The sequence below is a fragment of the Protomyctophum bolini genome, assembly GCF_963924005.1.
Source record: "Protomyctophum bolini genome assembly, chromosome: 8".
Taxonomy (NCBI): domain Eukaryota; kingdom Metazoa; phylum Chordata; class Actinopteri; order Myctophiformes; family Myctophidae; genus Protomyctophum; species Protomyctophum bolini.
Window position 1 is genome coordinate 24,896,354 of NC_137869.1, and position 26,116 is coordinate 24,922,469.

The window sequence follows — 26,116 nt, forward strand, 5'->3', positions numbered from 1 at the left end:
GTCAGTTCAGTCTGATAAATGGATATTTAATGAATGGCTGTGCGCTGGTGTATGTCGTGCTTTCTGAGGACCAATTTCCTACCTGGTATTGTAATGAGGTAGTAATGAGGTAGACATGAAATGGAAATGACTGGAACCACGGTAAAGACATATGGCTAAACCCTGCCTAGAAAGGTGCAATCCTGGGAAATTGCACGTGTGGTTGCACGTGTGGAATCCACTGGGAACTGAATTACGTCTTACCATCTCACTACTATTACTACTACTATTACGTCTCACTTTGCTGGCAAAAGAAAATCTGACTGGGAACAATAGTGTGTTGCCTATAGAAACCACACTAATTCATGGTGCATGACTTAAATGTGTATTTTGGGGTTAAAACAAAGTACTTCACTCAGTATCTTAAAATTATGCGATAGTCAACAAACCTGTATTTTGTTGACCTCACATACCTCACAAAAGTTCACATACTTTTGGGTAGGCCCTAATGTTGTCATGGCAGTACAGACGTACAGAACAGTTACAGACAAGAGTAAATAAATAATATTACTCGTGGACTCTTTACCACGAGTCCACGACAACGCCCACACAATCACACATGTGTCAGAGATTCTGAGGAAGGCCTAGATCTGTTTCCTGTGTTCTGCTGTGCCAAAGTGCTGATGACTTGATTTACTGTGAAGACTTTTGATCATGCCAGTTCCCTGGTTTTGATTTATCATGAAGCAAAAACAAATGTTGCACAGTGAACTACAACTGTGGTTTTGCAAGAGAGATATACATGAGAGAAATTATGTTCTCCTATGAAGGCAATTGGTCAGGTGAAACGGGCACTGGTTGGCTCCTGTGTGTGCTCGTGCCTGTAGGCAGCAAACGATCAATGCCCATTGCCCACTATCATTTAGAAACCGCCAGAGTTTATTTTAAGTCTGTGTGGTTGTCTCAGTCAGTCCTATTATAATTGTGTTGTTGGTGGCAGGGAGGGCAGTCAGTGTCTCATTTTGGATTTGTTCCTGTTCAACACCACCAATTTAAAGATACCGCACAGTTTTCTTCTTTTTTTTTTCCTTTTTTCTTTTTTTGTGCACAATAAAAATGGTCACATTGGTGTTTTTCCACCAGGGTGAACTGTTTTAGATAGGTGATTCAAACCATCTCGATTTAAAACCATGTGACATTACTCATGATAACATGGGAGAGATTAGTTTGCAAAGATCCGAGGACGAGGACAGCTAGAGCTAGGACACAAAACACCATCTATCTCCTGCACACATGGAAATTCCCCCAAAATTCCAGCCAATCTTTGTCACAACAGGGTACTTTGATTATGAATGGACATTTCTGTGATAACTATGTGACTATGCGTCAATGAGGATTTTTATTGTATATCTGTCCTCTGAGTTACATGTTTTCACGTTGATAAAGAGAGTACAACTACATGTATGTAAACTGAGAGCCATCAGCATTGTTGCTGTAGGGCAGAAACCTCTTATCTCCTTATGTTTTTTTCGTGAATGAATGCCCATCATACAAGAGTGGTGCACAAAAGTAGTGAAAAAAGCACATATAGGCTACATGAAGCCCACAATGCACCACAAGGCATCACGTGATATTGTAGATTGTCTATTTAGTGTTTACACTATTTTAAAATCGTTAATTTATTTCTTTATTAAATAATACAAAAGGTTTGATCTACATTTTTTCCACCCGAAAGCGACAATATGTTCTGAAGCCCAAGAATATCAAGCCATATTTAATGTAGCCTCCATGAAGTGCGCCATAAGCAATCTTAAACACCTGGGCAGCAGTGACACGTAAAAAATGCAACTCATTGTGCGTCACAGCTTTTTTTTTATGGCAGAGGAAAATAGCACTGCTGAGAAGTTATACTCTCTGAAGGTCAGTTACATGGTGATTATAGGCCGACTATTGGTCATTTACTACAGCAGCTGATAAGCAGTAATCAAAGCTGAGGCCATCTCACTCTATCTGTCTTCCTATGAAGACCCTTACGATAACCTTCACCTACTTTAAACAGTGTGTATTGACACAAGTGAGTCACAACAAGGAAACTAGAGTCGTGTTTCCTTAAAGCATATATCAACCAGGGCAGTGAATTGCCTATCGTATACCGCATTTTTAAACATATTAATAGTATTCTATTGCTTTTGGTACTCCTATACTTTATTCTGTTATGAATGTCTACAAATATCTTGCTAATAGATATATTGGCAGAGAGATATAGATCAGTGGCGTTTACAGGAATTACATTTTGGGCAGGCAAGAATTACATTTTGGGCAGGCAAGATGTGTTAATTGTCGTCGTCCGGCAGAAAATGGATTTGGACAGGCGGACGCCTGTCCTCGCCTTATTGTAGATACGCCACTGATATAGATATGGGATATCTATTAAATGAAGTAATTATTTGTATTTATTTATTTTCAGACAGTGTTGATGTGTGAAACTATATGCATTGTCCTTGAAAGCTTGTGTCATGACATGCATGCAAAATGTGATGGACATTAATTGGCCATTGAAAGGGTAATGATCCATAGACCCTTTTCCATGCTTGACAAAATGTCAACATAAACATTATATGGGTCCAAGTAGTTTTTCTGTTGCACACAGTGTTTGTGAATATCAGAAGCTGGGATGGGAAATAATCTTGGACCCAAGTTCTTCCCTAGAAATGCAATTCCACTGAAATGGTCTATACTCTATAGTATACTAAATTATACTATATACTATACTAAAGTGATTGATTAAAAAATACAAAATAAAACTATCAGCAACTCTTGGACAAAGTTTAAAAGCCAAAACAATGGTCAAACCCCAACATAAGCTACTCACATAGTCACGTTTGATACTCAATTGCATTTCAAATTAAACTGACCTGACCTTTGGACGTTTAGGGTAAGCCTACTTATTCTTACTGAAGTGTGAACAGGCCTGCTGCCATGGAAATGTACAGTCTATATATTCTTTCAATGGCTCTATTATTTTCAGCGTATCTGAGAGAAGTTTGTGTGTACACACAACACACTCACGTTTACTGTTAATCCAGCTCAATAACAAGTTAACAACTCATGTTTTTGTTTGTCTTCTCAGTAAAGTAACCTACATTTCATCGAATGAGGCTTAAATGACAAGAATGTGTTGTGCTCTAAATTGCACATTCATGGATGCGTGTAGAATGATATAGCCTCTTTTACCATGTAAACAACTCCAGTCTCTACGGCGAAGACTCTGTCTCCACAATCTGATCATGTGCACCCTGTGTCACACTGTGTCAAATGTAACTGTGTACAGTAACATTTTCACACTATTACGACTTCCTCATATGTGCAAACCTGGAAATTCCCAATGCACATCATATTTGCCTGATGATGACCTAGTGTCGAAATGTTGCAATTCTTTGCCTTTAATAAGGGCATGTTCGGAAATAGCGCACTGTGCAATGCAAACTAATAGGCGAGTGCGCTCCCGGTGCGCATTTCCGAAAGCACCTTATAAGTAAGTCTGATTTTCCTTTTCCATTCCCAATGCACACCTTATTTTCACAACATACCACAAGTGTATAGAGCAGTCGGCAGTTGGCTGAGGTTGAAGACGAAACAATTTATAATCTATAATAATTTGAAATATGCTTAGCAATATGTACCTAGATATATTTATTGAAGATTATAATTGCAAAATTCGGATTCTGATTGTAACACGTCATACATGCGTCCGTCGATGACTCAGTGATAGTGACGGATTGTACAGTCATCCCTCCCTCCGTCTACATAACACCACACACACACACTAACTGTTTCTTTCCACAGGCGCTCAGTTTGCTGAACAGCTGATGCACCTGCAGTGTGTGCACCACACACATCACTGTTAATATAGGATGTGATGTTATCCTGTCCTGTTTATAGTGTACGTAATGCATGTGCGAGTGCACTCTGTACACAGTCTACGACGTATAGGTCTAATAGTGGGGGGGGGGGGGGGGGGGGGTTGGGATGTGTGTGTTGTTTGTGTTAAACACTGGCAACTCAATTATGTCATTATAGGCTGAACATTTAATAGAATATGAGGACAATTATGTCAATTTAGGCCAGACTGAGATGTACAGAGGAGGGATAGATATCGGTAGAAGGATGCTGAGGTTGGAACTGCCAGGCAGGAGGTCTAGAGGAAGACCAAAGAGGAGATTTATGGATGTATAGTGAAAGAGGACATGGGCGGGTTTGTTGGTGTGACAAAGAGGAGGCAGAGGACTTGGTGAAATGGAGGTAGATGATTGTTGCTGTGGAAAGAAAGAAATTTACATTTTTTAAAAATGGATTACAGAAATAGCAGAAGGGTAGATATACAAGCTCCACAACGCATGCACGATACTTGTAGATTGGATATTGTTTTTAAACAATTAAATTTTTGTGTAATTGTTAAGTGGCTCAGTGGTTAAAGGCAGAGAGAGAGCCAGAGCACAAGTGTGTCATTGTCTTCTAATACACACGACAATACGGTTGAACTGAGCTGAACTGAATTAACAGATGAATAGACGATAGAGACCGTCGGATACGATACATAGATAGGCTACATCCCCTGTCCCCACCCCCCCTGGTGTGGAAATCAATGAAGAATGACAAATCGATGTGGGAAAGCCTGTTACTCGCCCACGTTATTTACAAGCCGCCCTCGCTCCCTGAATCACCAGCTTCCACCCGCTCCTTATTAAGCCTGCCTCTATCTGCTGCGCACTGAAAAATGAAAAACTGTCTCTTCAGAGTGATGCCATGCCATGAAGGGATTTGGGGGATGTTGGGAACCTATAACCACTTAAACCCTACACACTACACTACAGTATACTTCTACACACTACAGTATACTTTATTGCCCGGTGTCCTGCTGGGGTCTACTTGGTCCGCTTCTTGTGTCCCTCTACACAAAATATCTTCGTCGAAAAGAGCCACAATTTACAATTTACAATTTAGGCATTTAGCAGACGCTCTTAATCCAGAGCGATTTACAGCAAGAACAAAAAAGCATGGGAATACATCACATAAAAACATTTATCATGAAACATGCGTAAGCTAAGAAAGTAACAGTGGAATATCTATATAATGAAACTATACATATAAACTATACATCTATATTACTATGCTACGTATACATATGTACTATGACGTGCTATGACTACATACAATGCACTTATGCTGTCTACATAACATGCTACGCGCTGTCGTGGAGCTTGTAGATCTGCTCTTTTCTGCCTGCAATGTTCACCTATTAAGACATACTCAAAATTGGGTTGAGTTTAAGTGGTTAAAGGTGCCCCAAAGAACAACAAATTGTTCTCTATCTAGATTAGAACTAACCTGACGCTGCCAGATCCAAAAAGCTTGCTACACAAATTTGTTTCACAGCTTATTGGGATCTGGGATCCCGGAAGGCAATTCGATGACGGGGCTGTTCCTTTTTTTCAAGATACTTGGTAGATGATTGGATGGGAACGTCTGTCTATCACCGCGTGGGCGTGCAAACACAACCAATCATATTGACGTGTCTGTATAGCTTCACATCCGCTTTTGCACATATCCCGCCTTTAGCTCACGCTGATTGGTTCGGTACGAAGCAGATCTGACTCAGGGCTCAACTCCGTCAGAGATCCCAGATGAGTGTTGTGTTGGGGAATATGTTTCCCCAATACCGCCCTCATCTGTCAGCGTCAGGTTAGATTAGAACCATATGAGGAACAATGGAGAAGCATTCACTAAATAAAATGGTTCTTCAGTAGGTAATGGGGAATATTCGCGGGGGGGGGGGGGGAACATTGGACACAAAGAGACGATCGACAAGCTCACATACAGTAAGTCAGTCAACAGTGAGATTTGTTGTAGAATGTAGACTACAATGTAGAAGATCATATATGTCTTACCTCAGGTAATTCATGCCCCAACCATCTCAGTCTGGCTTAAATTTACATAATTGTTCAAATTCTTTATATTCTATCATCCGGCTTCAGAACATCCCACTCCACTGACATATGCCTCCTCTATTTGAGTGACCACATCAAACACAGATGCTGGCGAATACTGCGGCATGGACATGCAGGCTTTTGACATCATGAACCACTCCATACTGCTTAACAAGCTAAAAGCAATTGGTTTTGATAGCACATCAGTGAGCTGGATGCAATCCTACCTGGAGGGGAGAGAACAGATGGTGGAGGTGAACGCAACACTGCCCCCCCCACCCCCTCCCAGTGAGCTGTGGCGTTCCACAAGGAAGCATACTAGGACCTTTACTGTTCCTACTATATGTAAATGACATGACCTGTTCGCAGATGACTCAGCACTGCTGGTCTCGGACAGGAGCTAACTGCAGGTTGAAAAGGTTCTCTAAAAGTAGTAACGAATTTCACCCACTGCTTCTGTAAACCTGTGATGTGACAATAAAGTTGATTCTGACGATTAGAGGGAAAACTGCGGTCCAAGTCCAGTTATAGGTCTATTTTTTTACAAAGAATGGAGGGTTCAAGTGGTTAACAACCATTATTTTTCTGTGTGTACCTACAGTATGGCTCTGGTCTTTGTTCGGTGTGTGGTGACAGTGGCCTGGGTAGGGTGCTGATTGAGTGAGAGGCTGGCGAGAGGGGCTGCAGGCATGGCGAGGCAGATAGATTGCGTGAGGGTGGAGGAGGTGGTGGTGGCGTGTTTGCATCATGTGGTGACACACTGCTTCCTCTGTTCTCTGTCCTCGCTGCGGCGAGGAGGCGCCCCGCACGCAGTCATGAGCTCCTCTGCTGCCAAGAAAGGAGACCACTCTCTCTCTCTATCTATCTCTCTCTCTCTCTCACACACACACTTCCACTTTTCGTTTCTCAATGGCCCATTTCGTTCTTGTATTTTTTATGATGGTTTATATCACATCTGTATCTTCCAACCTGAATAGTGACACGCCCACTTTGGTTCCCACTTCGGGGCAGGAAGAACCTTTTTTTTTGTTCTACTTCCGAACCAACTTTTAGGGATCTGAACCAATTAATTGGTTCAAAAGTAGCTGGGGGAAAACGAACCAGTTCAACTCCAGTGGAAAAGGGGCCAATGTGTAATTTCTTTCACAAAAGCGTCCTTCCTTTACTATAGTGTGTGTGTGTGTGTGTGTGTGTGTGTGTGTGTGTGTGTGTGTGTGTGTGTGTGTGTGTGTGTGTGTGTGTGTGTGTGTGTGTGTGTGTGTGTGTGTGTGTGCGTGCGTGTGTTTGTGCATGTACACGTGTGAATGTACTTGTTTGTGCATGTACACGTGTGAAACTGATTGCATTAAATCCCTTTCTATGCATTTTCTTTAAATTAGTGACAGGTGTTGAAAATAACTGTAAGCTACAAACACTGATACACAACACATCTGATAGTTGTGTGTATTGAAGGTGTCCATGTGCATTTGTCTCACCTGTCCATATTAACCAACACTATGAATCACACCACTTTGAACAATACCACATAATCGGGTCCGGGAATTAACTGCAACGTGACTAATGTGCAGTGCTCTGGTCAGCTGACTTGTGTGTGTGTGTGTGTGTGTGTGTGTGTGTGTGTGTGTGTGTGTGTGTGTGTGTGTGTGTGGGGGGCTATGTGTCTCAGGTCAGGAGCCTATCTCCTGTTTCTGTAGCATGAGGCAGCTTGATGACGCTAGTATGTCACAGGGACTTAGCCCGAATCTAACCCTTGATGCTGAGTGGCAAGCAGGGAGGCACGGGGTACCACTTTTTCTTTTCTATGACCTAATTGGCCAGGAATTGAACCTACACCTAACATCTCAGGGCAAACATTAGTCTAACCACAAGGCCACTGAGCTGGTGTGTGTAAATTAATTTATGTTACTGTGTGTGTAACACACACACACACACACACACACACACAGTAAATTAACATACATTTGTACTTATAGGCTATCTGTCTAAACTAAAGTCTAAGCACAAAAAAGCGTGGCAGCTTATTTTCATTGTGGTCCTTTTGCATATATCTAAGTGCCACGTGTTGGGGTGAGCAGAGACCTACGGAACAATTGTATCAATAAATCAATATAATTCGGTCTACAACTGTTTCATTCCAACTAGTTATTTTTTTCTATGCAAGCACAATAATTGTAGTACAGTTCTGCTGGTGTCGCAACAGATTAGTGAAAGTCACCCCTCAGCCCACCCATTGATCCCATGTCAGCTGACACGTGACACATATCTCACCTCATACGCTATCAACATAAACAACCGCAGCTGCAGTTGGTGTACATGGTGTACTTGTGTGTGACTGTGTGTGAGAGCTCTCTCTCTCTCTCTCTCTTTGTCTGTCTGTCTGTCTCTGTCTGTGTGTGTGTACTGTGTAAGTGTGTGAGTGTGTAAGTGTGTTAGGGGTGGGGGTGTTAGGGGTGGGGGCTTAATTGATGGCCACTGGCCAGCAGGCCTCCTTCAATGATCTGCTGCTGTGATCTTGGAAGAAACGACACCAGCTGTGTTATTGAATGCCTCTCTCCATGAGTGTAACTGACTGACTAACCCTTCATTATCAAGTGGAATAACTGCTGATTGACTTTTGGGTCCGTTACCCTTTATGAGAATCAGATGTTCATCCTCCTGAGAACTTTGTATTGTTGTTGGAGCCTTGGTTTTACTTTTAAGGCACTCTACATCATTTCAATGGGTTGATAATTTCGTCTGACTAAGCAGGCATAATTCAAACAAACATTGGTCAAAACGCTGGTCCAAAGTCAGTCCTGTATTCAGTAAATCAAACATCTAATACTGACGCATAAACATGGGATAGAACATTTAGGGATTTTTTTTTTAGGGAAGATGGCTGATGAGATGTTGGTGACACTAAGAGGCTCCTGGCACTGTGGCCCAGGCCTGGTTCCTCCGTCTGTCCAGAGGGTCCTGGCAGAATCCTTCTGTGCGTTGCGTCGTCGTTGCCGCCATTACCGCTGAACAGCACACATCTCAGCGCCACTCGAGGCTGATTTTAAACCCTCCTTGCGCCCCGTGGCGGCTGGCGTGGCCGTCTGGGCACCTTGGCTGGTAATCCAGTCTGGCAGTGTGCCGCGGGTTCGACTCCCGTGTCCTCTATCTCTTCAGATGTCACCCCTACTCTTCGTGGTGGTCACCCAGTCTGTTCCTGGTTGTCACTGGTACTGCCACTCCCAGAGTTTTTCAGTAAATCAATCAATCTACTGATACTGTCATCAGTGTTGTCATAGCTGTCAAATGATTAACATTTAAATGAGTGAATGAATGATAAAAACATTTTTTATCAAATTAATTTAATTTAATTTCACAAGTTAATTAACTCAGTTTCACTCAGTCATTTTGACAGGCCTAATTCATAACAATCTCTTTTTTATTTTAAGGTATACTATATGTTTTTATTTCACCAAGTCTGCTGTGTCAATCATAACATGGATTAAAGCACATGGGGTACCCAGCAAATGAGTTAATATATTGTCAAAATCATTTTAACCGCTTCAATGATGTTCTATACTTTGGCTATTCAAAAATAGTGAAATACATTTTCAAAGCGAACATTACAATTTTAACTGAATTCTTTGCTTCTGGAGGTCCCTGGCACAAAATATTTTAGAGATGGGGTTGGCCAAATAGGCCTACATATCAATTTGGGAGTCCTTAATTGACATGAAATGTTTTGAGAAAGCCTGTCATAATAAATCACTGTCCTGTGAGATTTGTTTTGCTCCGTTACCTTAGTTCACGTACCGGTACTTGTGTGTGTAAAAGGCTATTACACATTTGCTCTGTCCTTGTTTTGCCCCTATGTCTGTCATGGTTGTTTGCTGTGATATAGGGTAGAATGTGATGCAACGCAACCTATGTGCACATACCATAGACTGTAAGGCACATACACAATAACATTGTTGGCCAATGGTGCAAAGTAACTAAGTAGCCTACATTTAATCAAGTACTGTATTTAATTACAATTCTGAGGTACTACTTTTAGTGTATGTCCATGATTTTTCAAAGCTACTCCACTACATCTCAGAGGCGAATATTGTATATTTTATTCCTCTAGCTATACTTTGCAGATGTTTAGATTAATAGGCCTACAAAACATACTTTAACCATGTATGCCCTTTTTTATACTTTTTTACAGGCCTTTTATTAAACAGAGTATATGTTTATATTGATGTATTGTTATTTTTTACTTAAGGCAAAACAAATAAGACCTACTTTTTCCACCACAAGTTGTTTACAAACCAAGGAACCAAACCAAACTTGCCCTTTGCTTTGCCCGGATGTCCTAATCCTATCCCAACCCTGTCTCCGGCAAATCATTCATTCATTATTTCCCTGAACTGAACTGATCCTCCTCCCCTCTTTATCATAATAAAACCTGCGCCACGCCCACTCTCCATAGATAAAGCCCAAGGACGCGCGACGCGTCTCCCAAATAAGGCAACTGGGCGGGACCGTAGTGGCGTTGTGCCGCGCCGCTATTGGAGGAGACGTCTGACATGTCAGACTTTTATTTTTTTGCCCGAGCCCTTGCCGCTTCTGATTGGCCGACGGGACTTGGTCCGATTCGGGGGCTCATTATCCTAATGAGTGGATGAAAGCCGCTAGGCTGTGAGAGAAAAGCATCAGCAACGAGCAGCCCCGCTATGATGATGGTGGTGTAGGAGCGGAGCTTCAACCCAAACAAACCCATTCTGTCCTCTCCGTGTGTTTGTTTATTAGCCTAGCTGCCGTGAAGCGACGACGGCCACCGGCGGGACGAGAGAGGAGGAGGACAAGCAATGCTTGAAAACAAGAGAGAGCGGTTGAAAACCTTCCTGAGGAAGATAGACGAGAAGGCCATCGTCAGAATCAAGCACTTCATGAAGGAGAGGTAATGAATGCTTCATACATGTACCGCTATGTTGGGACAGTCAGCATCCTCCCAGGAGGCTGGGTGAGGATGCTATCACCTTAGCACCTCCTTGTGAATGGTCTATGCCTATCTATTTTTATATAACGTATTAATATGGCTTTTTGAATTGAACGCCCCATGTAGCGTCTATATAATACGTAGTTTAGTACGTGTTACCGGTGTGCATGAATGGGTGGATAAAGCTAATGATTTAGCTTAGCCCCTCACCACTACCCTCGCCGGGAGTGAGTGTGTTGGCATTGAAATGATGACAACAAGGTGATTGTGTTGTATATCAGCAGTGTGCAACTGTTCTGCCTCTGTGCAACAATCGTATGCAACTGTTGTTTCCTTTTGAAACCATGCCGCCTAAACACCTCCCTCTTTAGCCTCTAGGCTTCACATCTTACAAGTCATCTGCCATTCTTTCTGTGCATTCTGTAATCAGTGTAATGCACTGATTGTGTGATTAGAGAGCCAGGAACAGCGAGTTCAGACGTGCCACTGTCTTTCAGTTTCCTGTTATCAGTTAAGGAGCTGTCACTGTTGTCACAGTTTATAGCCAAGTGCTTTTGTCCTGAACCAGTGTCAACAAGACAACATCCCACACAATACTATCTATTCTGTACCTGGATGGATACGATATTTCAGATTGAACCTGTTTGTTTTGGGAAGGCTCAAGGCTTATTGTGCAGCTGCTGGCTAATCCATATACTATCTGTTGTGTATAAACAGCATGACGTGTGGTGGTGGCTCACTGGACATCCTTTAGTCCAGGTCTGGTCAGTTCTTAACCACTCCTTCCTGGACCGACTGTGCAGTGGTGACTTCATCCCTGTGGCCTTATGTGGCACAGATTGACTGCTATTTATTCTGGCTTTGTGATCATGGATGATCCCGTTGTGAGATCCAGAGTGGATCAGCCTGGCTTTACGGGACACACACTCACTCACTCACTCTCACACACACACTCACCCTGATTCTTTGACGGACACTGAAATATACACACTAAAGGCCTATTCATAGTCTGGATTTTCGGTGGTGATGTGACCTCTGGAAATCCAGACTATGTATGAGCCTTTAGTTGCACTCATATGTCCTGATTCCTCTGATGCACAGCTTAATCACTGTCCAGTGTGCCCACGCTTGCTCTGTTATGCCACGTTTGTACTTAATTGCACGCTGGTGTCCTGCTCAGTAAATTTAAAGGATAATTCCATACTAGAAGGCTTTCTTACCTTTCTTTGTAGTTGTTACGTCCCCACCAAAGAGGTCCAGGTGTTATTTTGTGCAAAAGCTCCTTATTGGCTATTTCCCCTACCATAAGCCCTAAATTAATTGCATTGAATTGAATGGGGCTATGGGGTGTTGTGCTAATTCGCTTATTTCCATCGCTCAAAATTATAATTTTTTTGTATATATCCTCTCTTCATAATGTAAATAATATCCCAAGAGGCACACTTTACTACTTATTTTGATGGAAATAAGCGAACTAGCACAACACCCCATAGCCCCATTCAATTCCCATTCAATGCAATGCAATTCATTGAGGGCTTATGGTAGGGGAAATAGCCAATAAGGAGTTTTTGCACAAAAAAACACCTGGACCTCTTTGGTGGGGACGTAACAACTACAAAGAAAAGTAAGAAAGATAAGAAAGCATTCTAGCATGGACTTCTCCTTTAAGATATAAGTGACGGTCACGCAAGTATGAATGAGGCTCGACTACAGTTCCTGTTTGTCTCACTCTGGCTCACTTGTCTCACTCTGGCTCCCCCCCCCCTGCCACCCCCCAAAAAGCGCATATAATCACTTGTCCGTTGTGTAACAGATGTCTTAGAAAGAGCTATTTTTAGCTGCCGTGGGTTTTCCACAGGTGGTCGGTGCTGTCATTCATACTAACTGTAAAGACCCCTGGTGGTATCACTGCTGCTAATGTGTTGTCCTCCTGCTGTAGGCCTCATCCACTTCCACTCCATAGATGGATGGTCACTGGAAAGATCAGTCGTGTGTGTCTGTGCTGCAGTTTGTGACACACAGACTACTTTCTCTGTCTCTCCTTCCCTCTCTTAACCCCCACGACATGGTCGAGGCAGATGGCCGCCCTCCCTAGAGCCTTGGTTTGCCTGACGTTTCTTCCAGTTAAGGGGGAGTTTTTTGTCTAAAAAATAAATAAAATTCTTGCCCACAGGGTGGGACAATGTCCGGTGTCTGCTCTACATGTAAAGTGTCTGGACTAGTCTGGACTCTCTGGAGGCAACTTGTTGTTGTGAGTCTTGTGATTTGACACTTTAATCAAAAAAACGATTGAATTTGCCTTTGTGGTTGAAGAGACTGCCATGTCGTGGATTTATTTCTCTACTTGAAATTGTGTCTATCAATAACTGTGTAAGCAAAATGACTAGAGCTCTATATTCTCAGTGTATTTTGGTAACCCATTAACACTGGGATGGCTCTGTCATTTAGTCAGATACACAAGGTGTGTGTGTGTGTGTGTTAAATCTTTGCTTCTGGGGGTCCCTGGAACAAAATATTTTGAGAGGGTGCTGCATGGTCAAATGCATATAATTTTGGGTCTGCTTGACATGAAAAGAATCGAGCACTGATATAGCAACATCCCTCTTCCAGAAAACTATTTTAGAAGACATTTTATAGAATCTTAATTGGTTAAGATGTGGCTTGTTGTAAAGGGCAGAACGTGTCCCGGGTTGCAGATCTTACTGTGCCTCCAGGGGCCTCGAATGACAGGGTGGGGCCGGTGGACTGCGGCCGTCACTCTGTCTCCAGGAGGATGCTCTCAGCAGCAGTTGCGGGTAGGGCATGTCGTCCTGTATAGGTCTAAATTATGAGCCGTCATGCTGCAGAGCTCTGAGAGTTGGCTGAGTTACAGTAACAGGAACCACATCTGCAGTCTGCAGCGGGATTTATGGCGAAATTAAGGGTTATGGTTGAAGGTAGTGAGGGTGCTTGTTTTTTGTTGTATTTCTCAGTCTGGTGCTAATGACCACTCTCTGAAGCCCTGGTCACAAAACCAAGTTAAAAGGTTTTTCGGGTCCGAGTTGTTTTCACCTTTTGGCTCCCGCTCCTGCCACAGACTTGGTAAATTCCAGCCAGCATATCATCCCACAAGTTAACCCCCACCACGTCTCCCCTGCTCAGGACTTTGTACAAGCCTGTACTGAAAACGTGAGCTAGCTTCTAAGTTTAGGTTGTCCCGGAACCAGGCCTATCTGAACATTCTGATAAGATTTCACAGGCTGCTGACTGAAGACTGCACGGCATGGCATGCCACATTATGTAGTCATTTGAAGCCATTCCCATTTGAATAAGTCTTTTCTCACGTGTCATCTAGGTGAACCTTGCACTCTCTGGCGATGGCAAAGGCAGGGCACTAGTATAGATTAGTGCTTTCTTTGATAATCTTGCCTGTTTGTTGTGAGCAACACGTGCACGTTCAGTTATGACTTTTCTCTTGACAAGAACAATACTTTTTTACAGATTAAAAAATACAACATTAAATAAACTGACGTCTGAAGAAAAAAGCTATTACTGTCCAATAAAGTCCTTCTTATTGTGTTTTATGGGAGGCTAAAGCATCTATATGATAGATAGAAATTAAGTGGAAGATTTCTAGTATTTTGAGGGTATTTTACATCTCACTTCAATGCTTTGTTCATGTTTGTTAACATAGCTAATAAATTATTTTAACGGTTCTGTAAAAGAGCAGTGTCAGGTCTTTCCTCCATTTTCTGCCAAGTAAAAATGGTCTTTCCTCCCATTTACTGCCAAGCGAAAACATTGCTTTAGATTTTGCTTATCCGAGTTGCATACATCTGAAATTATATATCTTGTATTGCGTACTCCATTTTCAAATTTGAACTTTTTAATTGACTGGGCAGCTTGAATAGAATAAACCGTTAGCTCAGGTGTGCGTGTAAAATGATCTCCCCTGTTATGCATGTTCAGGAGAAAAACGTTCTGTCAGTATGTTAAGTATCTTTGACAGTAGTTTTATATTTTATTTGATGTACCATTTTTAACTTGTGAGTGTAGATTATGCTGGTGTCACTGCTGTAGTACATTTAAGATAAAGCCCTTCTGTTCTGTAGGATCAGGACAAGCTCTGGGCCTGTACTGTAGATTGGCATAGTGTTCTTTTTTTTCCGCACTGTATTATTTGAGTGAGGTTGGGGAACTTTGCCAGTCCCCTGAACTATAACGGGTTGCTGAAAGCAGCTTGATGTGACAAGAAGAAAGACCCTCTCTGTCCTGCTGGCCTGGATTGCATGGGGGGGGGGGGGGTCGCCACTCGCAAGTGTGCATGGGGGAAGTAGAGGCAGTGTGCATGGAGAGAGAGAGAGAGAGAGAGGGAGAGAATGAATGAGTCCTCATGACTTCCCTAAATCACACTCTCTGTTCTGCTTATGAAGTCCACGCACATGCGCACTGACTCAAAACCACACTTGAGGCTCATATGTGCACATACATATATGCACACCTAGAGACGCACAAACCACACACACACACACACAGTTCTGGCCTGCCGCCACAAACAACGTGTTTGGCCCAGGCCGCTGGCCCGCTGCCCTTCTTGACTGTTCTGCTGCAGCTAAGCACACACACACACAGCCAAATGCAGTTCAGTCCAATACAATACATGGCTAATTCCCGATAAGTGGCCCCAACACCCAATTATTTTATAGGCTAATAATGGTAATGGTGATCAGTTGCCTAATAGATTCAGTTCAGTTACCTATAGCTAATTGGCAAGAGTAACACGCACAGCATGTGTTTAGTGTTTACCAGTTGAATGTCATACTTTGGGTGATTTGGAGTATGGCTTCACAATTTGTCATACTTTTTGTCTAACATTGGTTATTTGGTTTACAATTCTTAATCTGGACGGACAGTAGCCTTGTAATTAGCTAGCCTCAGTAGCCTGGCGGGATGCTTTTCCCATAGTCTGTGATTAGACATTCACAAAAAATACTTTCCAATAGTTGCACAAAAAAAAGATTGAGATTTGTGGCCCTATTTATGTTTAAGGCACTGCACATAATGAACACCAGTTCTGTACTGTAAATACACCGGATTTAGCAAGAATGCAAATTTTTGTCCCTCGGACTGCTGTCAGCCTATTGGTTTGCAATATTAGCTGTACACAGAGATACACGTGATCTCCTGGTGGGGGTAATGCAGCTACAGTGTTGCTGTAGCCACATAATAAAGATCTTATTTGGACACGTGCACATGTCATTCCATGTATTCTTTCAAATCGCCCGGTCCAGTTTGAGCCACATAACATGTTACTGCACTATAATTTCACAGCCACAGTCACATGATGATTTGCATGGGAATCATGGGCGGATTCTGATTGGATGATTAGAAGCTCACATGATGATGCTGCTGCCATTGTCTTCACTTGTCCACTAGATGGTGCATCCCTCCTGTACCTGGGCACTCATTGTTCTGTTGAACTCCTGTCCTGTATTCTCTTCCCTCATGCACATTTATTTATTTATATTTGGTTTGCACGCCATGTTGCACACCAAAAACGGCTAGTCTAAGCTCACAGCATTGTGAGCTTTGTAGATCTGCTATTTTTGATGTGCAACAATCATGCACAACTACCTAAATGAGGCCTTATGGTGGCAGTACATGAAGTTCTTGCCATGTGTCCACTGTCTCCATGTGTCCACTGTCCAGCCTGGTTTATACTTGGTCGCACACTGGTGTTGCCTGTCGTAAATTAAAATATATTGAAGCCCACAACACGTCACATTTGTGACTCATTGCGAGCTTATTGATCTGCTATTTTACCGAGCACGACGCCGGCATGCAACTATGTATAAATCAGGCTTCATTTGTGGGAAAGCGTAAACCTCACAGGGTTCCAGATGACTCACCCCCCCCCTGCCAGGGAGAAGTGTTTCATTGCAGGGAGAAATGGAGGATCACCTCTTGGCACTGCTGCAGAAGAACATAACTCTGTTCCGCTTTACCCCCAGAGGAAAGTCTTCTTGCTGGAACATCCTATACCTGTCACAACACAAGACAACGTGAACCCCCCCCCCCACACACACACACAAAACTCCCCCCTAACTAAACAACTGAAACTAAAACAAAAAAACATTTCCCATACAAAGTTGAAAAGATTGTAAGGGGTGCTGTTTAATTGATTCTGTTTTGTGAAAGTTCATGTACAATCGTTAATGACGGTTATTTTATAGACACAAGAAGCTACGTCAATATTTTTGTCAATAAGTTACGGAGTTCATGGAGAAACAAGTGGCTGGTGGAGGGAATCGATATTAACCAGCTGCAGACTAAATGTAGCATTACCGAATTTGAACATGTGTGTAAACAATAAACATGCAGTATGTGCGTTTACGACACTGCGGGTCCAATGCCGGGCCAACATCAAAGGAATTTGACCTATGCTAGAGGCTAGCCGCTAGAGGAAGCTGACAGTCTGACACACCCCTGCCACACTGTCCCATATCCATAACGACACAGTATGTCCAACCTAGTCTGCCATGGTACAAGCTGGTATTAATAACCTGTACACCATGTCTGCTGCAAGCCCAGGTGTTCAATTTGACACCAGGAAGTGTATTTAAAGTGTCTGTGGTTTCTTGTGAGTGAGTTAATCGTGGCAGCCGTTGTGATTTCCTGACACCTCCGTGAGTTGAGCAATCTGTTTATCTGCAGATAAAACAAAGTTTTAGGCAGACCCCCCCCCCCCCCCACAGTGTCCACTGTGTCCAGCTACACAGAGAAACCATCAGGCTTTGTTTGTTGTGTATATACACACAGCTAAACTTGTATATTCAGTTCAATTGTATGAGAGCTCAAATTGCAATAACTTCTTGTGCATTTGGACACGCTGTAGGGGAATCGAGGGATTACTGTAGTACTGTAGAGTTGCTCTCTCTATGTCCATAAATGAGCCCCAGTGATTTCAATTATAATTACAAAGTTGGATATTTTGAAAAGTATGAAACATGGGAAAACGCCTACTGCAGCTGTGTCCAAAGTGCAGCCTGCGGGCCAGATGCGGCCCTGGGGCAAATGTTATACGGCCCACAGCTTCATACCTGGATTGTATTTATGAACGGCCTGCCCAACAGTATGAGACATTTTTACATTAAAGTTTTAACCTGGGCATTTCCCAGAGTATAATTTGTCAGTGTTCCTTGTATTTCTTATCTTTAGTTTTACCTTACTTGCTTGGTTACATTTGGTAACATGGCTGAAAAAAGGCTGAGATACAATTTTTGTTCACAGCACACTAGGGCTGTCAATTCACCTCTATAATCCAATTCGAATTTCATTGCTTAATTATTTGTAATTTTCGAATATATTCGAATATTTACATTGTTTATTTTAGCTCATATTTAGCCTATAATAATACACGTGGCTGGCATGTCTTGTGAGTTTTGGGAAGTGCATAGTTTTGACAGGTCTGCCTTCTGTGGACAGTGAAATCCTGACCATTAAACACGGGCAGAGGCAACGATAAAATCTATCATTCATTGTGAAGCCAGCAACATGTTGATGCAAACAGACGTGTACAGTAGCTGCTCGGCCTGCTCCAAATGATATTAGCATTCGTCTGTGTCTGCCCGTGTAAACGCAGCATCGAGTGTGTTATTAAGGAGGACTCCTTGGCTTCTAACGATATGGACTAATGTTAGCTCCCATGCTAACTAGTTGCTGCCCTCGTCAGAAACAACACCATAGATCGGGTGGAAGATGCTGATATCACTTTGCTTGTGCCCGTGGATGGGAAATGAGATTTAAAAGGCTATAGAAGCGTGGATGAAAGGCAAGCACAGATGTGCAATAAAGTTGCGTCGTGAAACTGTATTATGATTTTCGTTCTACCGGCGATTTCTGTCTGCGTAGTATACTAGTATCTATGTATGTGTTACAAGGGTTTGTGTGTCTGTGAATAAATGGGCTACAGCCAGTAAGCCCGCCCACCCTGTAGACTGTCTCTGATTGGCTTACCCTGAAATCTGGCCCTACTTTAGCCAATCAATGACCTCTTCTGCGACGTGACCGGCGTGCACCTTTTCACATGCAGTGGAAGCGGCCGGGGAGATTTCACAGCGGTAGATGCGTTACTCAATACATTTAGTGAGCGGATAAAATAACATAAAACAAAATAAAAATATTAAATAGAATTAATAAATTATAAAAGCTCCATTCGAATGGCAATTTTAGCTTTCGAATATATATATATTTTTTAATATTCGAATTTCTTTCATATTATGAAATTCGTTCTGACAGCCCTACAGCACACATGCCTGACAAAAGACCAATATTGATAAATATTGATTAATTAAAATATGCCTCCCTTTGAAAAAAGTTTGGACACCCCTGGTCTACTGGCTGCGTGCACAATACATTTGGCACTGATGGGTACAGCGATTGGAGATTAGCTCACACAGACCCACTGCTAGACTCCTGCAAAGCCAAGGCAAAACAAATCCCCAAACAAAACAGAAAAGGGCTGTTTCTTCTGATGCCCTGATTTGAATGTGATTGAGGCCAGATAACATCAAAATATGGCTTCAGTTGCTTTAGAAATGGATATAATGGCTTGTAAGTAGATTGAAGTGATAATTGGTGCAATAGCGACGTGTGAAAAAGCCAAAACATTGTTTTTATTGTCCTTGCTGGAACTTTAGTGCCCCATTATGGGAAGTACTTGCGATGAACTCACACTTTGATCGTTATATTGCAGTGACTGTAAACTTTTCTTTCCTGGTGAAACGAGAATGAGTGAGAATTAAACATTACCCAGCTTTTAACACTTGACATTAAAGGTCCAGTAAGAGAGGTGTGTGTGTGTGTGTGTGTGTGTGTGTGTGTGTGTGTGTGTGTGTGTTATTTAATCTCACTGCAATCCTGGAGTTAATCGCGATTAAAATGGCTCATTTGAACTCTGCCGAAATATGTGTTCGCTACCTAATATATATATATATATATATATGTTAGTTAGTGTAATCATTACAGTGTTTGTTCAGTAATGGCTCTTCATTTGGCAGCCAGAAAGTACATTAGGGTCAGGATACCAATTTCATCCCATTAGGGGAGAGAACTCTCTCATACAGGATTTTTAACAAGTCTCTCTCCTGATTAGATGAAATGTATTACCCAAATGCACGTGTATTTTCTGTTTACCAGAGTGATGGGGCGACACTATATAACAAGACTTAGTCAGTCACACTTTGTGCCAGGTTGCCTTTGTAATGCATCTCCCTGTTGTTACTCTGAACGAGACCCCATTGACGCTGCTGTTTTGCAGCAATTTGAATACTGTTTGTTAAGAATAGCCTAGCATTGCTTCTCCCCCACTGGCCGCCTCCCACTGTTACCTACTGTCAGCCGTTTCCAGGGTAACTGCAGCTTTTGCATTGTCTGGGTAAGGACAATGGGATAGATCAGTTTGAAAGCCACTAAGCCAGCCCTCACTTTCCCTCCTCACCCCACCACATCTCTTTTCACAACTTCTTTCTCTTTCTCTTTCCCTCTCTGACGACATTAATTTGTGGTTGAAGGGTGTGCTAGCTCGGCGTTGAGATCTTCAGGCATTTCTGACACGCAGTGCTGGTAAAAGAGACCTTTACGACCTGTGGACTTGACTGACTCAATTCGGGGTCTAAAGGGCAAAAAAGTAATTGCAGTGACTGCAGACCGGTTTTCCAAGTGTTGTTTGCGTGTTGACCAAGTTCTTGGTCAATGGAGCGAGGGAAGAGCATGTTGAGTCAGCAGGACCCTGCAACGGAACCATCTCACACTGGGGATGGAAGAAGGTAGGAAAAAGCAGAACTCGCCATTACTTGACGTAAAAAAAATGCATGCATTAAGCTTTCCTCTGCATTGTGGCGTGTTTGCTTGGCAGCCAAAGGTTGTTTTCTTTCCAATGGCGACTGAAGCAAAATGTGGAATACAAATAATGTTCATGTGATTAGATTTTATGAAGGTCACATGCTGTTATAACTTATACCAGAACAAAACATTGATTTAAAGCCTCTCGTGAAGTCAGGGCAATCATGTTATCATGGCTAGTCCCAGTGAGTTGTGATCTGCTGGTCTTGTGTGGCGGTTTTAACGTTTGCTGTGGTTAATCAGTCTAGTGGTCCAGAACATCAAAACCACAATGTCTCGGTCAGTTCATGTTTTTATTGAGTCTGTCACCAAGTGGTATCGTACTGCAGTTTTTGTACAGTTTACATCCCCCAGTGTTCCTCGAGTTGAGACAGATCATACTTTGCAGCCAGCAGCACAGATAAACGTGCCACAAATTCCTTTGCTCCTATGCTACCAAAATGTGAAATGCCCTACCTACAGTCATTAAGACATGCAAATCCCTTGACTCCTTTAAAACCACTCTTAAAGGGCACTCTCAAATTCGAAACTTGCCCCCGTAAAATCTGAATCGCCGCCCACCCACTCTTTTTTCCCCTCACTGTATAATGTTTCTTTACCCTTTTTACCTCCTTTATGAAGAATTCCTGTTCTGTTCTTTGGCTATATAGAAGTGTATATTTGTACGTCTCTAAATGTTTTGAATTGAACAAGGTGGACCCTCTTGTAAACAAGTGTAATGCTTTATTGGGTCGTCCACTCACTCACAGTTAACAGTCTTTGTATTGAGTTGTGCTTGAATTGTACTGTAATTCTGCAAACTGTTAAATACTTCAATCAATCAAACAGACTTATACCAATGCTATTGTCATGGTAATGAATGTCAGTCTGAAATGACTGTTCTCTCTCTCCACTACAGTGCAAAGTAAACATGATATGTCTCAATGAGCTGCTATTGTTGTCACATTTCTACATTGTTCATTTTACATTCTAGGTCTGACTTTGAACAAGTCAGTTGAAAAGCCCCCCCCCCCCCCCCCCTCCCAACTAGAAGTAGTTTCCAGCACAATGGAAACTGGTCAGAATTCAAAACCACTTGGACAGCACAACACCAGCTGGAAATTAAGAGTTTTAGGCCGTTCCCTTGATTCAAGGTTGAGAGAGAGAAGCATGTATATTTCCAATGCCTGGTGTTGGATATTTCTATTTAAGTTGAGACCTTTGGGCATTGTTGGTATCAACGCTGTTTTGTTATCTGTTAAAGAGTGACTTTAAGAATACTTAGCACGTTTTTGTTGTTCTGACCTTTGCGTGCTGTTCTTGGATACAAACCTCCTCCACCCTTGATATCTTTGTCCTTGAACTCATGATTCATGGCAATTTGAAACCCATTGGCAAATTGCACAACCCTTTCAACTGTGGCTGAATGGTGTTTTGCAAAGCTGGAAGCTCTGTACAATTGATGCGTTGTGCATTTCACCCTGTTGATCAGAATTAAACATTTAACATGAAAAGTGCATTAGTGTCTTTCCTGGATCTTCTTCGTGATAAACATCATATTAGAGATATGTGGTGAGTGTGACTTGCATTGCAGACTGTGGACTGTTTACATGTCGTGCAGTGCAGGGAATGAAGTCATGAAGTCGCTTTTCTAGTTTTATCAGAGTCAGACCAACCACATATCTTGGTTGCAGCATCAAATGCACTGGCACCATTATGCTAAACATAGTTTGGTGCAAGAGGAACCGGGAAATTGTAAAGGAATGTGAACAAGGAAAAGTAAAGACAGTTGAAATGCATTGACGGTACCATGGGAGGAGCTTTGAGTCCTGCTCTGGGCTAACTCCCACATGTGAATACTGTTGTAGAACCCACATGAGTGGAAACATAAGCAAGCTTATGCGCACTGAGTAGGAACTTCCTCCTTGATGAATAAGCATCAACAGAACTGACTGACTAGCTTAGCGCTAGCTCAGACATGCCAAATGCACAATGACATATGTTCAAATTGATTGATTTTTGTGGTCTACCCTGTGTTTACTTTACTTGACATCTACTAAAATTAACTACTTCTACGACCGTTACGTTTGGGAAGCAATTGGCGGGCCGGGTTAATCTTTATGTTGGGATCATGGATAAAGAGAGGAAGTTGTTGTGAAATACAAACCGATAAAGGCCTTTTGAATAGGCTGTCTGTTCAATTATTATCCCCCCATACACCGCAGGAGGTCGGGAGAACACAATCACATTCCACCTTGTGACCTTGTATGAGTTGAAACGACTGAAGCTTAAAGGCAAGCCTCGTCGTTACCATGTAATTGACTTTGTTTGGCAACAACGCATGGTATTTGTGATGCATTGTCAGTCCTTTCACTCCTTACAGTAGCATTTACTTTGATAGTGGCCTTAACCATTAACATCCAGTCTTTCTCAACATGGCAAAAGATTGCACAAAAGTTGCCATGATAATCCACCCTTGTCACAATTACACATTTAAGTTGACGATTGTCACACCATCGATTAACTATTTAATAGTTTTTTGCATTGAACATTAGAACGTATTTAATTTCTGTTTGCCTTTTAGGCTTCGTAATCACGTATTGCTTAAATATACAAAAATCACTGACACGTTTAATGTTTTAAAAACTTTCCCCAAATTTACAAAATAGCAGAAATGGTTGATCTACAAGCTTACAATACGTCAAGCTTGTAGACTGCTATGTTTGCTATTTTTTAAAGCAGTTTAAAAATGTATGGAATTTGACGATTGTGCAAAAATAATTGCGATTGTCTCAAATAATGGCAATTATGTGACAGGCCTACCTACATGCTGGCAAACGGCAGGTCTTACTTTTCCCTAGTGCTTGTACCGTTACTAGGTGTAATATACCACTCCTCATTGTTTGCTAAGCCTTGACCATAGAATTAATAAGAGGTTTATGTAACTCTCTATTGTGTGTTGCGTGTGTACTTTTTTCCCCACAGACTTTTGCTCCAGTTTGTCAGCTGTTCAGGTAGAGGTAGAGGAGGAATGCTTGGGCTGAGCTGACCGACATATAATTAAGAGTTTAAGAGATTCTAGTGTATATTAGGATGGGAATCAACATATTCTGCTTATTGCCTGGTGGGCTAATGCCATGAAAGACCATCTGGATTATACCAAATACTTTAATAATATAACTAAATATTTGAAGCGTTGTTGATCATCTTTCAGCACAGGCAGGCTGTACGTCTGTACGATTAACCATTGTCCACTCTGTTCTACAATGCTTTAGGCTAAACCTGTGTGTTATTTAGATTTATAGCGTAGGTAGTAATGCACAACTTATAAATCAGCCTTCTTCTTTTGAACACCCCTGGATCTTGGATTTGTACACGTGTCGTTGCGCACACCACCTGGCCTTTTGTAAAACCTCTGATCTCCTGTTCCCAGCCTGCAACAAAACCCAGCAAGAAAGGGCTCGGTTCATTCCTGTTACTCATTGCCAGTGGAAGAATTTCAAAGCAGGGATTGTTTTGTTTTTAATAGAACATGTCTACACCTGTGATTTGCAGTCTTCAGTTGGATATGTGTGTTTGTGGCTGCGTGTGTAGGGAATAGGGATGGGTATTTATTTGCACATCCTAAATCCACGTTTACACTTGGCAGTGTGTGCTGTTGTTGTTAGTAGTGTGACGTCATATTAACATCACAGTGACATCACAAGCCTTTTCACACAGTCTTTAGAGTTGAGATATGTACAAGTCACCTCCCCTAACCCTTGTTTTACTGTATGTAGCACAGCTGACGTCACTGAGTGTTCTTTAATGTAGTGAACAAAGCCAAGCATCTCATTACAGAGCCTTGAGGTGAATGGTGTCCAATGAAGTTAACAGTGTCCAATGAAATTAAACAGTCATCCGTCTGTCTGTCTGTCTGTCTGGACATGTTTTCCACTGCCCGGTGATTGGATTTCCTAGCGGTCTTTATAAGCTACGGTTTCAGTCAGAGAAAATCCTTTTAATGCATTATTGTACAAGTCAAGCCAAATTAAACTTAAACCACTTGTCAGTTGTTTTCATGTTCCCGTTTGAATGTTTGGTTTAATCTCGCAGGATAACGTTAACATTTAATATTGCCTAATCAGTGAATACTATAGATAGATTTATTTAAGTCTTGGCAATTTATTAATATATCTATTGTGAGATGAGACTAGATATCGTCTGGGATCGTAATATTGTGATCGTCTGGGATCGTAATATTGTGATATGACAGACCGCCTATTTTTGGAGCAAAAATGTTTGTTTTTATCGTCTATCAATATTTAGGTACTTTCCCAATAAAAACATATTTGATGTAGTTCATATGGGCTAGCTTGCAAATTGATTAAAAGTACTTATTCACCACAACTGATTGACTTTTCGGTTATCGTTAAGATTATTAGAGCTTTTGAAGTGGTCAACTACAATAGCGATGCGTTCCGAAGCATCTTTCATAAAAACCCTAGTTGGTCTCGGATATTTTTTTTAAACATATGTTTATTGATTTTCTTTACAGTACAAAGAAGTATTTTCAAAACAATTGACATATATTTCCCCCCCCCCCCCCACATCCCCATGGCAGCACAAATACAAACAAAATCTTATCACAAAATGTTTTGACAACAATACATACAGAACAAAAATTAATAAATAATAATGACAAAACGAAAAATAAAACGAAAATAAAACACATTACATACATCACAGTTCCCTACCCCCACCCCACAGCTGACTACCCCAGTTAACCACTATACATCCAAAGCCTCTTCAATATCACCTCGCTTAATGAAGTCCAAGAACTTCTCCCATATCTTATAGAATACTGCCGGTTTCTTCCTAATTACATATGTTAGTTTCTCATGTGCCAAACTGGTTGTTAAGTTCCTCAGCCAAAAGCCGATCGTAGGGGCATTGACATTCTTCCAACATAGCGCAATTGAGCGTCTGGCCTGTAATATGGTCTCGGATATTTAATAACCTCAATGGTTACAGACTTACAGCCTCAGTCTGTGATGTCTGTGATCTTCTCTGATCAGTCTGTGATGTCTTTACCTGGTTGGTTGGAAGTATGTAGAACATAGTAACAGACTGAAACAACATAATAATAATAGTTTCAGTCATAAGCTTTTTTTTTATCCATGCCCAGACGTGTGTGTGTGTGTGCTACACTGCACCGCTCTCTTCTCATTAGTGTGTGACTGTGTGTGTGTGTGTGTGTGCTACACTGCACCGCTCTCTTCTCATTAGTGTGTGTGTGTGTGTGTGTGTGTGTGTGTTGGGGGAGTGGCTGAGCTTGACGTCACACTCTACG

At 41.9% G+C, this 26,116-nt stretch overlaps 1 protein-coding gene across 3 annotated transcripts in view; it reads left to right on the forward strand.

Moving 5' to 3' along the window:
* Nucleotides 1-26,116, forward strand: part of LOC308319433 (GRAM domain-containing protein 2B) — a 48,899-nt gene that overhangs the window by 9,799 nt on the left and 12,984 nt on the right. Inside the window, exon 2 of one of the 3 annotated variants that reach the window (XM_080769511.1) lies at nt 10,734-10,884. In XM_080769511.1, coding sequence (XP_080625637.1) covers nt 10,793-10,884 — 92 coding nt within the window. In that variant the 5' untranslated portion in view covers nt 10,734-10,792. Of the gene's footprint in view, nt 1-10,636; nt 10,885-20,485; nt 20,730-26,116 lie in introns of those variants that run through there. The other 2 variants (XM_080769512.1, XM_080769513.1) reach the window with 2 other exon arrangements.